The 14,538-nt window shown below is 42.3% G+C and overlaps 2 protein-coding genes across 2 annotated transcripts in view; one reads left to right on the top strand and one right to left on the bottom strand.

The window, feature by feature from the left end:
* The window catches only part of CHORDC1 (cysteine and histidine rich domain containing 1), a 31,965-nt gene extending 21,239 nt beyond the window's left edge, over window positions 1-10,726 (top strand). The window contains exons 12-13 of the mRNA XM_018573502.1: window positions 7,999-8,007; window positions 10,715-10,726. The gene's annotated coding sequence lies outside the window, so the exon portion shown is untranslated. The remainder of the gene's footprint in view (window positions 1-7,998; window positions 8,008-10,714) is intronic.
* Window positions 10,727-13,868: 3,142 nt separating this feature from the next.
* LOC108801609 (putative N-acetylated-alpha-linked acidic dipeptidase) overlaps window positions 13,869-14,538 on the bottom strand; it is a gene marked incomplete at its 5' end in the record, with an annotated part of 2,118 nt that continues 1,448 nt past the window's right edge. Inside the window, one exon of the mRNA XM_018573501.1 lies at window positions 13,869-14,198. Coding sequence (XP_018429003.1) covers window positions 14,012-14,198 — 187 coding nt within the window. The remainder of the gene's footprint in view (window positions 14,199-14,538) is intronic.

Here is a 14,538-nt window from a genome sequence, read left to right as displayed (position 1 = left end):
CGGTTTACACCACACCCTGTTCCATTGCGTTCGGCCGCTGGAACGCAAGCCGGCCAGCTCCCTGCGTTAAGGGGCGGGAGGGGGCAAGGTGGTGCATTGAAGTCAATGGAACCGCAGCCAGGCCCCCTCCTGTACCCGGAACGCAGGAGGCACATTAGTGCCTGCGTTCCGGTCCAGTGCGATCTGCAAAAATAATACTTGCAGTATTTTTGCAGAACGCATTGGACCGGAACAATTGTGCTGCGGGTGGGGGGCGTGGCTGCGGTGCCATTGACTTCAATGCACTGCCACGCCCCTGAACGGAGGGAGCCGGCCGGCCAGTTGAGGACTAACTTTTAACATCAAAGTGTAGGGAGAGGGAGCTAGGGTCCAGAAACAAATAGGATTTTCTTGAAAACTCAATCTGTCATTCATACCCAGGGGGGACCATTATCTGGACTTAGAAAAGAGTGACATCTTGTGGCACACATTCCCCCATGCCACTACAATGTCACCAGTCCTAGAACATCATGCCTTGGAATATTGGCCCCATCCAGCACTGGTGCACTAATAACGGTCTCAATGCAATATTTAATAAAATACTATTAAAGCATTGCTGTCAATGTTATTGCTCTAAGCCTTATAGAACGTGTTAATTTTGTATTTTCACATTGTCACATACTATATTGTATATTTAAATCTTTTGTAAATATCCTATTTGCCGGTAATGTTTTACTTTGTTGCCCGTTTACTAACAAATTATGTTTAATGATGGTATTTTGAAATTAAATTCTGTAAACCTACGTTTCTCATTGTTGCAATCAGAAGTGGAGCTGAGGTCGGTCATGACCAATCCATGCCACCTGCTTGGCTCTCTTTGTGCAAACTCTGAACAATGTGTAATTTGATTTGTTGCCATGGGCAGAGCTGCAATGCCTGTAAGGCCACTGTACCTTAGACAAGTTAGATAAATCACGTCGTATTGAACTGTTCCTCGTGTCTGTACAGAAATGGGGATATCTGACATCATCTGAAACTTTGCAAAGCTGCTTCTTCTATGTGAGCTGCCAAGTTAGATAACAAAGTGACCGTTGGTAGTTTCCTACTATTGAATTACTGGACAGGAAGTCATGTGTGTGCTGGAAATACTGCTTCAGACTAGATCATCTTTACCCTGTAGGAAAACTATAGTCAAAGATCATCAGCATTTTTAGTTATTAGCGAATGTCTACTTGATGTTTGCATATAAGCTTCATATGTCCCTCTGAAGTCCAGCACTTCTAGTTTGGAGATGCCACCAACATTGATTTATGGTGCGTCAGCTTGGCCTTTGGCTAAATGTTTGTGGATAGCTAACCTCTCACCTATGTGAGCTTGTTGAATATCCCATTCCTAAACCATGGGCATTATTATGGAGGTGACACCCGTCAGCTTAGTTATACCGGCCTCCAGTGTTCTGGGAAGGGTTTCCACAAGATTTTAGAGCCTGTGGGAATTTGTGCCTATTCAGCCAAAAGAGCATTTGTGAGGTCAGGTACTGGATTTTGGACCAGAAGACTTGGCTGACAATCGGCGTTCCAATTAATCTCCAAGGTTCAGTAGGGTTGAGGTCAGGACTCTGTGTAATCCACATAAGTTGCTCCACATCAAACTCATCAAACCATGTCGTTATAGAGATGACGTTTTGCATGGGGCACGTCATGCTGGAACAGAAAAGATCCCTCACCAAACTGTTACCACAAGGTCTAAAAGGTCTGTATGGTATTAACCATACCCTTCATGGGAAACACCGGACATTATTCATTTGGGGTGATTGGTCAGGTGTCCACACTTTTGGCCATATTTTCCATGTTGAGGGCCACACTAGCAGCTTCTGTCCTTGTCTAGAACAAGTTCTATCTGGACAATATCTGATTTGGATCTTGAGCTGTTCTGTCACTGTGTCTAAAAACAAAACACTGATGTGCTCAGCAGCTTCTTCTTATGTGTTGCAAAATTTTGAGTTTTTTCCTTAGAGTTTGATTTGTCTTTTCTGAGAATCTCCTGAACTTTTTCACATTTGTCCAGGACTGTTATTAAAACTTTTTCATGAACCATTTTAGCTATCCGTGTAGTCTGGTTTTTTGCCTCTCCATTTTCTGTCCAGTAATTTAGTTGGAGGATGCCACATTTGGGCTGGCCATAGCCTTCATGGGTTTATGTCAATTTTTAAAGTGTTTCTGACTGTATATGAACTGATCTTTTTATATGGCTTAATGTCCTCATGATGTGTATAAAATCTTTATTTGATGAAGAAACATTTAAAGGAGAACTATGAGGCGAGTGCTTTTTACTCACCTCGTAGTTCTAGCCGACCTGTGACAATGAGACTGTCACAGGTCGGCTCAGTAGATCGGGAAGTGAGCGAACACATACCGGCGTTTGCTCACCTCCCGATCCTGTCACAGCTCTCTGCCGTGACAGGGGAGAGGCTGGATCCCCTCCTCCCCGATCCTCCAGCGCTGACTGGTGGAACAGATGGGGGAGGGGACGGGGGAGATAGGCAGAGCCAGCTGTCACTCACGCAGCTGGGCGGATCCAGACATAATCGTCGGGATCCGCAGCTGGGGATCACGCAGCTGCGGCGTCTCAGTATATCGCTCGCAGTATACTGTGGCGTCTCAGTATACCGCGAGCTGTAGCTCGCGGTATGCTGAGCTTAGGGTGACGGGAGGACGCTAGTTTGTGTCCTCCTGTTACCCTAAGGAGAACTATGGGGAAAAGCCCAAACGCCATAGTTCTCCTTTTTAATGCAGGTTCAGTGCACTCTTAGTCATAAGAGGCCTAGCTGTAGCGGCTCGCTTGTTAACTGTGGCTCTCAAATTGATCATCAAAAGCTGTATGAATTTGAGGCGGGGATGTCCATCCCCTGACATCTTGAACTGTGTGCTTTGAGCCACCGGGGATCCTTTTACTGTATTTACAGCACTGAAGTAAAGAGCTGCAGAAAATTTGCTATCATGAGATGTTGTCGATCCGCCTGATTGTCTAGTAAACATCAAATGTTCCTATTCTGAGTTTTCTATTTATCTAAAAGATTACTGATTGTAATCGTTACTGCTGACAATAAATATGTATAAAATCGCTGTACATTCCCAATAAAGATCAGACTAGTGAGCCCAAGTCTGACAGTTTGTATGGCAGACGCAGTTGTCTTTAAAGTAGAATTAAACCTTTTTGGGGTTTTTGTTTTTTTTTTGCATATGTCTAATTCTAGCCAGCACTAGATATATGCAAAAACATTAAAAAAATAAAAAAGTTACCAAAAAGGTGAAAACATGCCTGCGTCTCCACGCACACTCCCGTCTGAAGATCTGAAATTTCAACCTGCACGGCCGCTCGAGATGGGGCGGGTGCATGCGCAGTAGAGATCTTAGGCGGGGAGAAGAGAAGAGACACATGTGGTGAATACACGCAACTGAGAACGTGCACTTCAGACACCGTGGGACCCGAGGAGTCTGCGATGGATCAGTGACCGGAACCAGCGCTGGAGGGATTGCTGAATACAAGTGGTAGCTAAAAAAAAATGTTTTAGGCAGGGTCCCTCCTTCCACTTGCACTTTCCTGGATTAACAACATTTAATTTAATAAATTCGGCCTAATCTATGAGGTGCCTAAAAGATCATATTTGTCTTTACTACTGTACCTAGAACCACTAAAAATGTAGACACTGATTCTTATGCACAATACAAAGAGTTCTTTCATACTTAAAGTTTTAAGTTAAAGCAACTGTCGCTAATATATATAAAAAAAATAAAAATTTAGGGATGCTCCGATGGCATTATCTAAATCAGGGGTTGCCAAACTCCGGCCCTCCATAAGTGGTGAAACTACTTGACTGGTGAGGAAGCCTGTCATCATCCAATGGGCCAATCAGCGGGAGAAGAGGTCAGAATGGAGCAGATGACTAGGCTGTGACACAGAGTGGCTGAAGCAGATGGAGAAGACGACACAGCAGGTTAGTACTGCAGCACTGCATGGGGGCTGGGCACAAAATAGCTGTTTAACTACATATAAATATTTATAAAGAAATAACTATGTAGATATTGCTAACTTAGGCTTGTATCCCCCTAGTGGGGAAAATAGATGAGCACATGTCCAAACTCCAGACCAGAACATTGTATAGTGTGAAACAGCTATATCCAATTCTGCATACCTGGCTTTATATTATAAACAAATGTAATAATAATATAAAGCCAGTTATACAGAATTGGATATATCTGTGCCACACTATACACTGTGTTCTGGAGTCTGGACATGTGCTCATCTATTTTCCCCACTAGGGGGATACAAGCCTTAGTTAGCAATAGCATGATCTAAATTTTAATTTCATTATTCAATGTCTTTTTTTTATATTATACATTTTGTAATATAAAAAAGGACATTGAATAATGAAATGAAATAGTTAGAGCATGCCATTGCTAACTAAGGCTTGTATCCACCTAGTGGGGAAAATAGATGAGCACATGTCCAGACTCCAGATCACTGTATAGTGTGGCACAGCTATATCCAATTCTGTATAACTGGCTTTATATTATTATTACATTTTTTTTATAATATAAAGCAAGGTATGCAGAATTAGATATAGCGGTGCCACACTATACAGTGTTCTGGTCTGGAGTCTGGACATGTGCTCATCTATTTTCCCCACTAGGGGGATACAAGCCTTAGTTAGCAATATCTGCATAGTTATTTCTTTATTTAATGTCTTTTTAATATTATATGCAGTTAAACCGCATTTTTGTGCCTGGAGATCCGAACCATTTAAATTACCCTTTATCTCATTTTTGGCAACCAGATCCGTAACCAAAATGAACCCTATATACCAAAAAGATAACCAACTAACAAGAGTGGCTGGTTTAAAAAGGGTTAACAGAGGATTGGGACAAGTATTCCAATTACAAAAAGAGTTTATTAGATAAAATATCAGTTTTGGACATAAACATCATATCACTAACTGGTATAAAAAAAAAAAACATAAAAGCATGACATACAATTCTAAATCTTCAGGTATGCAGATGTGTTTAGCATATATGAATGAGAGCACATTATACAATCAGCTGACACCAAAGGATAATACGTTCCATATAACGTATTATCCTTTGGTGTCTGCTGGTATCTGAAATACACGTATTCATCTCCAGTGGGAGAAACAAGGAAGTTACATAGTACCTCCTTCTTAAAAATCAGTTTCTTTCCCACATGGTTTCAGCTGATTAGCACCAGAAGTGTCAGATGGTGAACATTTCTATTGCAGTTGTCTCTACAACAGAGCAAAGATTGTAGTCCCTAAAGACAGAACTGGCGAGTATTATTGTTATACAGGCTGTTTTTGGTTTTATTTTTGCGAGGCACACTTTAATAAAATAGTGGGCTGGGAGGATGTTAGTAACTAAGTGCCCAGGGTGTACCTGTGTACTGCTTGGTTAGGGGGGCCGCGAATTAATACCACTGACTTAAATGGTAAGTCTGGCAAAACAGATATTTCAGAGGTTGGGGTGTCTACCATTGGTCAACATTCTCTTTGTAGATGATAAATGGCAAAGCTCTGGGTTTGTGCAATACAAATATTCCCAAATACATTCTAGGTAATCAAAACTAAAAAGAAAATTTGGTATTTGTTTTATTTTGTTGAAAACACCTTCCCTTGTCAAAGAACCTTATTCTGACTACGATTGTTGTGTTACTGACTTATCCCTTGCTGAGACCTCTATGCCTGGCCTGTATAAGCGGATACAATCAATGAGGACAATCATTGTCAGATAGCTGAACTCACCAATACCTTTTCAGCCACAAGAGTTGCTTTATTCTGTACATCAGATAACAGCGATGAATGGTCTCAGTATTATGCGGTCAAAAGATGATGCTTTAGTGGCATACTATGTGGAATACATGTGTCCAGTAGCTGCATCCATGACACAGGAAGTACTGACCAACAAGAAGGGTGGAGCATTACACACAGGAAATGTGTGGTAGATATTAGAGAAAGGAACATGAAAAACAAGTGCATTACCACAAAGTGTCACTAGATGGCAGCATGTGAACTAAATATTAAACGTCCATAGGAAAATGATTTAGGGAAAACGCACCATATAAATTCTCATCTAAATAAACTTCTATGCCCCATTGGGGCGGCACAAACCTCTTTAAATTGTGGTCCCTAAACTATATGGGCTCCCAACTTGGGACATGCCTTGGAGGTAGTCCTTTACTCCTTTAATAAATGCCTCCACCCCCTGCATGCAGCCTACTGTTTGGGGAGGCATTAATACACCTCTTGAGGATTTTCAACCTCGGGGATACTTCCTAATAGGGATGCACCAACACCATTTTTTTGTTTTGGTATCGAGTACGAGTTTTTTTGGATTTTTGTTCAGTACTCGCCGATACAGGAAGTCCCAATAAAGAAAGCCGGGAGACGTGTAATGACTCGCCGTCCGGCTTCCTGTTTAGCCGTAGAGCCTGCTTTCTGGCCAATCAGGAAGGCGGGGGGTAAGTCATTACACACACCCCAATTCCTGATTGGCCGGGAAGCCAACTCCATGCTCCCTGATGACGAGGGAGCATGGATCCAGCTTCCCGGCCAATTAGGAAGCCAAGGAGTGGGTAGTGACTTGATGCCCGGCTTCCTGATTACCGGAATTTCCGATATCGGGAGTATTTGGGAAAGTACTCGCACAAAAACTCGGTATCTCGGCACCTATAGTGATACTAGTATTGATATCGGTGCATCCCTACTTCCTAAAAAGTGACGGTTTCTATGGCATGTCCCCTGCGTTCAGCTTCTCTCCCCCTCTTGCAGTAGCACCTGTGCATAATGACACTTGTAGATAGTCTACAAAGTGTGACATTGGGTAATCCTGCGTAACAATGGATCATTACATTGCATTTACTGTTTCTATCATACGTAGCTCACAGGAGCACTTGAGTCCCAGCCGTTGTTTCAAAATGGTGCTGGGATAGCGACTATTCGTCACAGCACTGTCAAGCCTCTCCTCTCCTGATATCATCAGTGTTAAGGATTAATTTGATGCGTTAGATTAGCACTTACGGGGTTAACTTTGTCAGGTTAGATGAAATCTAAACTCCAGGCAAATCACATGGGGCCTCTGCTACTGCTAAAATATTTCTAATTCTATTCCGCCATTGTTATGGCCTAGGTATCCCTTCCAGAGAGAATAACTTGGTTGGGGACCCCCCTGCTCTGGCAGGTAAAGGGTTAAGAGTTGAAGCAGCTTTCCAGCTGATAAAAACAAAAAAGTAAACCCCACCTCCCCTGCATAGTGCCCTCCCACTTTGTTAAAAATACCCCTTATAAATGCCTTGAATTAGCAGTCTTCTAGCCAGCCGTGTAAGGAGGGTCTTCCTCTCCATGCAGCGGTGGGGGTCAGCCCCGCTGTTTGTAGTACTGGACCGTAAGCCCGGGTCAATGTGGTGACACACCCCAGTGGGTGTGTCTGTGACAGCCTGGGCTCGCAAGCAATGGGTTGATAAATGCTGGCTGTCATTCAGCCTGGAAAGGTATGGCTGCTGAACCCAAAGGGTGGTGAGTCGGCCAGGGGCAGTGCAGAAGAGGAAGTGAGTCCTTTTTAACATGCAAGGCTATTGATCTTTTTTTAATGGAGTTCTGCTTTAAATGTTCGGGATAGGGGTTCATTTTCATAGATTATGTGATAAGAGTTTGGCCTGGAGATTTTGATCTAACCTTTTAAAACGTTCAATTCAAGCCAAATAAAAGAACGGAATTTTAAAATTACAACTAGGTGGTACAGATGCCCGACAGTGTTACACAGATGGAACCAACAGATACCTAAAGGATGTTGGAGATGTGGAAAAGAATATGCTACATATATGGTGGGCCTGTGATTTGATTAGACCCCTTTGGGAAACTGTATTTAATATAGGGAATAGGCTAACGGGTGCATTGCGATGCAGTGCGTTCTGGCCAGAATCGAGCCGGAATGCACTGGTGTGAACGAGGTTTTTTTTGTTTTGTGTTGTTTTAGTATTTTTTTTTTGTGGGTAAGGGGGGGTGAGGTTGAACTGATGGGGTGGAGGAGAGAATGTGTCTGGAAAGGGAACTTTGATGAGAACGAGTTGGATGAAGATTATAATATTGAGGAAATAAAAAAAGAAATGGAGATGCAAATTAGCCGGTTATTTTAATATTCTTCTCCACTATGTTTTACAAGAGCAGTGTAAGGAGAGAAACGTGAAATAATGAAATCTGAAATGTAATGAAGATATTTATGTTTATAAATGGAAATAAAGAGATAGTAAACATAAAAAAAAAAAAGAGTTTGGCCTGGAAAACAGACATAGGCCATAGCTTGGGAGAATGGATACACACAAAAATTCTCATTGGTTTTTGGCACTCCCCAGATCTCTCGGCACTGAAGTCTGTTCACAACAGGTACACTTTAAATACAGCTAAAAGACAGAAAAAACTACTTTATATGAATATTTCATCTCTCCTCACTTCACCTAAAATACCATTTCCATTCAATAGTTCCCAAGCAGTTCCATTTCCTCCCACTGAGAAGCTTTATTCGGAGCCTTACATGCAATGAATAGATGTTTGCCCAATGTTTAAAATAGATTAGTGTCTCCAGGGTCGGGATTATAAATCTGCATAAAACCCAGAACCATACAAAGCATGTTCCTCTCACTTCTGTGTTCATGAAATGTCACTCATTTCATTTATGACAAGCCTCTCCTCACCTATTTATATGCACATTTGCTTTGAACCAAGGCTCGGCTTACTATATGTTATAAAACAGAGTGTTTTGGCACTTGTCTGTTTTATTTTGCCTGTTATGGTTTTTAGAAGCACGGATATTTTATTGACCTCGATATATTATAACACGCAGGCTAAAAATAGACCAGTCGCCGCTTCTTTGGTGTCAATTGGTATTTTGTAACCCAGGTAAAAGTTATAAGATTGAAGACTATTGTGGGGAAGAGGTAGGATCTATGTCAGATTTTTATTGATGGGCAGATCATAGAGTCCGGATAAGGTTTTTAAATAAACAATTAGTAGAAAAAGAAAGCCAACTCGTTAGACATCGCTGCTTCATCAGGGCTTTTGTAATATGTAACCTCAGGACTGGCTGGACTGGATATTCACTATATTGCCATAAGTATTGGGACACCCCTCCAAATCATTGGATTCAGGTGTTCCCTGAAATGTCCTTGCTACTAAATATTCCACGGTCACCTGTTACTGGTATTATAACAAAGTGGAAGTAACTGGGAACAGCAACTCAGCCATGAAGTGGTAAGCCATGTAAAATGACAGAGCAGGGTCAGCGCATGCTGAAGCGCACAGTGCGCAGAAGTTGCCAACTGTCTGCTGAGTCAATAGCTACAGACCTCCAAACTTCGTGTGGCCTTCAGATTGGCACAACAACAGTGCGTAGAGAACTTCATGGAATGGGTTTCCATGGCCGAGCAGCTCCATCCAAGCCTTACATCACCAAGTGCAATGCAATTCGTGGGATGCCGTGGTGTAAAGCACGTGTGTGGTGTGGTGTTGTTTTTCAGGGGTTGGGCTTGGCCCCTTAGTTCCAGTGAAGGGAACTCTTAAGGCATCAGCATACCAAGACATTTTGGACAATTTCATGCTCCCAACTTTGTGGGAACAGTTTGGGGATGGCCCCTTCCTATTCCAACATGACTGAGCACCAGTGCACAAAGCAAGGTCCATAAAGACATGGATGAGCGAGTTTGGGGTGGAGGAACTTGACTGGCCTGCACAGAGTCCTGACCTCAACCCGATAGAACACCTTTGGGATGAATTAGAGTGGAGACTGTGAGCCCGGCCTCCTCCTCCAACATCAGTACCTGACCTCACAAATGGTCCAACATTCCCATAGACGCACTCCTAAACCTTGTGGATGCCTTCCCAGAAGAGTTGAAGCTGTTATAGCGGCAAAGGGCAGAGCCAACTCAATATTGAACCCTACGGACTAGGACTGGGATGCCATTAAAGTTCATGTGCGTGTAAAGGCAGACGACCTGATACTTTTGGCAATATAGTGTATTTATACACTGCCCCTGGATTTAGCTAAGGAAATAGGTGAGAGACTTCCATTGGATAATAGGTCTAGGTTCAGCAACGTTATGTGCCAACGAAATAAGGTCAGCTGGCTACCTGAATATACTGAATGATCAGGTTTTTCCACCAATTAATTATTTCTTACCTGATGACACATTGGGCATATTCCAAGATGACATTGCCAGGATTCATCGGGCTCAGATTGTAAGAGTGGTTCAGGGGGAATGAGACATCATTGTCACACATGGATTTGCCACCACATAGTCTAGACCTTAACCCCATTGAGAATCTTTGGGATGTGCTGGAGAAGACTTTACCCAGTGCTCCGACTCTCCCATCATCACTACAAGATCTTGGTGGAAAAATGAATGCAATTCTGGATGGAAATAAATGTGTCATTGTATAACTTTATTGAAATGATGTCACAGCAAATGCGTGCCGTGATCAAAGCTAAAGGCTGCCCAACAAAATATTACAGTATGTGACTTTTTTTTGCCCGGGCGGAAGCATGAAATATCAGGAGATCATATATGCTAATATTACCTAAATCCTGATTCCGTATACAGTATATAAATATCAACAGTATCCTATTGAATCTAGTCATTGTTAAGGTTCCATATTACATAACTCCTGTTGAAGCCGAAGTGTCTTATCCCTTGAAACGCACTGGCTTTCTCTTTCTACTGATTGATTAAAACTTTTTCTGGACTCTGTGATGACTGGTATGGCACCAATGCGGCTTTTTGATTTTTATTGATCCCTAAGGCCGGCCCTCTGTATGTAATGATGCACCGCCCAGCTTCCTGATTGGCCAGCTTCCCAACCAATCAGGAAGCGGGGCGGCGAGTCATTACATGCCGCCCGGCTTCCTGATTGGCCAGAAAGCAAGCTCCATGGCCAATCAGGAAGCTGGGGGCGGATAATGACTTGCCGCCCGGCTTCCTGATACTCTGGTATCGGGCTAGGCATGAGGAGCATTTGGGCGAGTATCGGTATCAGTGCATCCCTGGTATATGCACACACAAAAATGGAATCCAAACTATATGTGTGTGTATGTATGTACAGTTGTGTGAAAAAGTGTTGGCCCCCTTCTTGATTTTTCATTGTTTTGCACGTTTGTCACACTTTAATGTTTCAGATCATCAAACAAATTTAAATGTTAGTCAATGTTATAAAACATCTATTCTTACCCATATTTTTGGTAAAATATAAAAGACGGGGTCACGTCGGGTAAATAGACATCAAACATGTCAAGCCTTAAAATTGCTTGTGCCCACATAATCGCAAGAAACGACCACGCTGAAAATTGGCCATAGGCGACGCTTAAAAAGCTTTTACCGCTCATCAGTTTAGTGTTATCAGTGATTAATGGCTCTAAAATATTGCTCTCGGTCCGACGTTCGCGGTGATATGTAACATGTGCGGCACAATCGTTGTTTTCACACGTAGGCGCACCCGACGCATATCTGCATGTGTATGTGGGGGGCGGGGACTTTTTAAATGTTTTTAATGCTTCTTTATTTTTTTTTTATGATTCTTTAATTTTTGTATAACTTTTTTTTTTTTACACAACTTTATTGCTATCACATGGGGGGGGACTAAGAAGCCCCCTATGTGATAGCCAATTTACATGACGGGTCCTCTTTATGAAGACATCAGGGGTCTCCAAGACCCCTAATGTCACCTGAGGACCCCCAGAGTAGCTGCTTCATCAGCTTCTGTAGATGGAAAGTGACACTGAATGCATGAAGTGATGTAATATACATTACTTCCTGCATTCCGGGATCGGAGAGTAGATCAAAGGGAGGTCGTGTACTGATCTTCCTTTGATCTCCTGTCTCAGACCCGTGCCGGTTCCGGCCGATTCGGGCACAGCGGATCTCGGGACCGGCAACGACAGTGACAGCTTCTGGTAATATAAGCGATCGGGTGTCTAGAGACGCTCGATCGCTTGAATGTAAAGCTCCCGGCCGGCCGTGTAATTACAACGGCCGGGAAGCTGCTCGTCAGGCTCCGCCGTCCTCTCGTCACAGACGAGTGGATTTTTCCAGCCCTGTATATATATACATATATATACACATATACAGGTGAAACTCGAATAATTCGAATATCGTGCAAAGTTCATTTATTTCACTAATGCAACTTAAAAGGTGAAACTAATATATGAGATAGACTCATTACATGCAAAGCAAGATAGTTCAAGCCGTGATTTGTCATCATTGTGATGATTATGGCTTACAGCTCATGAAAACCCCAAGAACCCCAAATCCACAATCTCAGAAAATGAGAATATTACATGCAATCAATAAAACAAGGATTGTACATAGAACAATATCGGACCTCTGAAAAGTACAAGCATGCATATGTACTCAGTACTTGGTTTGGGCCCCTTTTGCAGCACTTACTGCAATTACTTTTGCACGATATTCTAATTATTCGAGTTTCACCTGTATATACACACACCTCTATTGTGTGCACATCTGGGAAGTCATGGGGCTCGTTGGTTCATCACTCTGGGTACCCGATGTTCTTTTACCATGTTCATCCATACAGGACACTTTGGTGTTTATTGTGAGACCTCTAGTGGATGACTGTGATCCGTAACTTTGCATTCCTCTCACACATAACCTGTATTTGTAAAGTGCAATGCTTACTGTACTCATGTATTACTCTGTATGACAAACCTGATGTTTTCTGTATTCTCTCTTCTGCTCTTCCTTTATGATGAATTATTTATATGAAATGAATAGAAAACATATTATGCTAAGACACATTTTGTATATGGCTGGAGTGCATGCAGACAGGAAGTGGCCGCAAAGAGGATCTGCAACACTGAGATGCACCAAAAGGAAAAGGAAACGTATTTTGTTTGATAATACCAATCTACTATAATGACTTTTATTAAACTCATAACTAAAACAATTGTGGGTTTTTTTTTTCTTTCTTAACCTGAGTTTAGTTTTAAAGATGAACTCCAGGAAATGTAAAAATTAAACCTTGCAGTGGAGCTACCCCATACTGCGGGGGTTAAGTACTTGTTTTAGTCTAGGTGCTAAAATAAGGCAAATATACTCACCTGATCCTCAAACTTAGCTGGCGGCTAGACCAGTCCCCAGAGCCTCTTCTCTTCCAGGGATCCAGTGATGTCATCACGGCTAATACAGGGCCAGTAGACATGAGGATGCCGACGGACATTCCACCGACAGAGCGGGAAAGAGGTGAGTGGTCACCACTGCAGGACTAAGCACTAGGTGTGAGCACCGTAAACTCCCCGTTATCCGGCATCCACAAGGATTGGTAGATTCTGGATAATGTTGTTTCTGGTTGCTTGAGAGTTACTATTACAAATAGTTCTAACTAATGCCATACCCCATACTATACTATACCATAACATAAACTCTGTATTGACTTCATATTAATATTGAAATGCAGTAATCAAAAGCAAATTAAGACAAATAGAGACACGATCATTTCCAGGATAATACATGCCGCAGATCGGCAGAACAGTGAGTACACAGGGGATTTTTTTTTTCTGGTTAGATGAGAGTTCTGGTTGGTTGAATACCGGATAACTGAAAGTTTACTGTATCTTCTCTATTATAGCCCCTGGACCAAAATGATCACTTAACCCTGTGGTAGCCCCACTGCAAAGCTTGATTTTTACATTTCCTGGAGTCGTTGAAATACATTCTAAAACCCTTACCAGTGTATACCAGTGACCCAGAAATATTTGTGCCCTTAAGTGTCTCCAAAGTCACTCCAACCCTCTGACAGTCTGTTTCACGATTGAGCTTATAGCACTGCCGAAGACCATGGCGTGTAATATACAGGCCTGTATACCTTTGGATCTGCTGTTTCATATTCTAAGTCTGTACCGTGCGTTTATTTTGGTCTATACCGCCAGACAGCGAAATGTAACGGGAAGCTGACACTTTATTAAACGTCTTTTAAGGTCTCTGCAGCAGCCTGCACAGTAAACGTGGCAATGGCGATTTGTCTTTTCACTTCCTCCCAAGCCTTCTGCTGGTCCGCCTTGTTCTCGATGTCAAAGAGAGCGTCGTAAATCCCGGGGAACGATTCTCCTGCATATTTATTGTGGCTGCTGGGTGCAAAGATGACATGTCTGCAAAAGGAAAAAGAAGATTTGACGGAGAAGATTTGATATGTTTTGTAATGAGCTTCAAGGAATAACTACGGCTGGCGATAAACAATTTGCTTTCTACAGTCAGGACATCAGATAACAGGGACTGTCGCCTTTTGCTCAGAAATAAGGCTCGCAAAAGGAACAAATCTATAACAGTAAATGATAAAAGATAAAATTCTAATAAAATCTCCTCCGGGATGTTCTGGATGTTCTATTCCTTTACAAAAAATATTACCAAAAGAAACAAGAATTTACTTTAACTTAAAGGGGTTTGTGTGTGTGTGTGTGTGTGTGTGTGTGTGTATATATAAATATATAT

The sequence above is a fragment of the Nanorana parkeri genome, unplaced genomic scaffold (genome assembly GCF_000935625.1).
Source record: "Nanorana parkeri isolate BGI_ZX_2015 unplaced genomic scaffold, ASM93562v1 scaffold2403, whole genome shotgun sequence".
NCBI classification, from domain to species: Eukaryota; Metazoa; Chordata; class Amphibia; order Anura; family Dicroglossidae; genus Nanorana; species Nanorana parkeri.
This window is presented reverse-complemented; position numbering and strand designations above follow the sequence as displayed.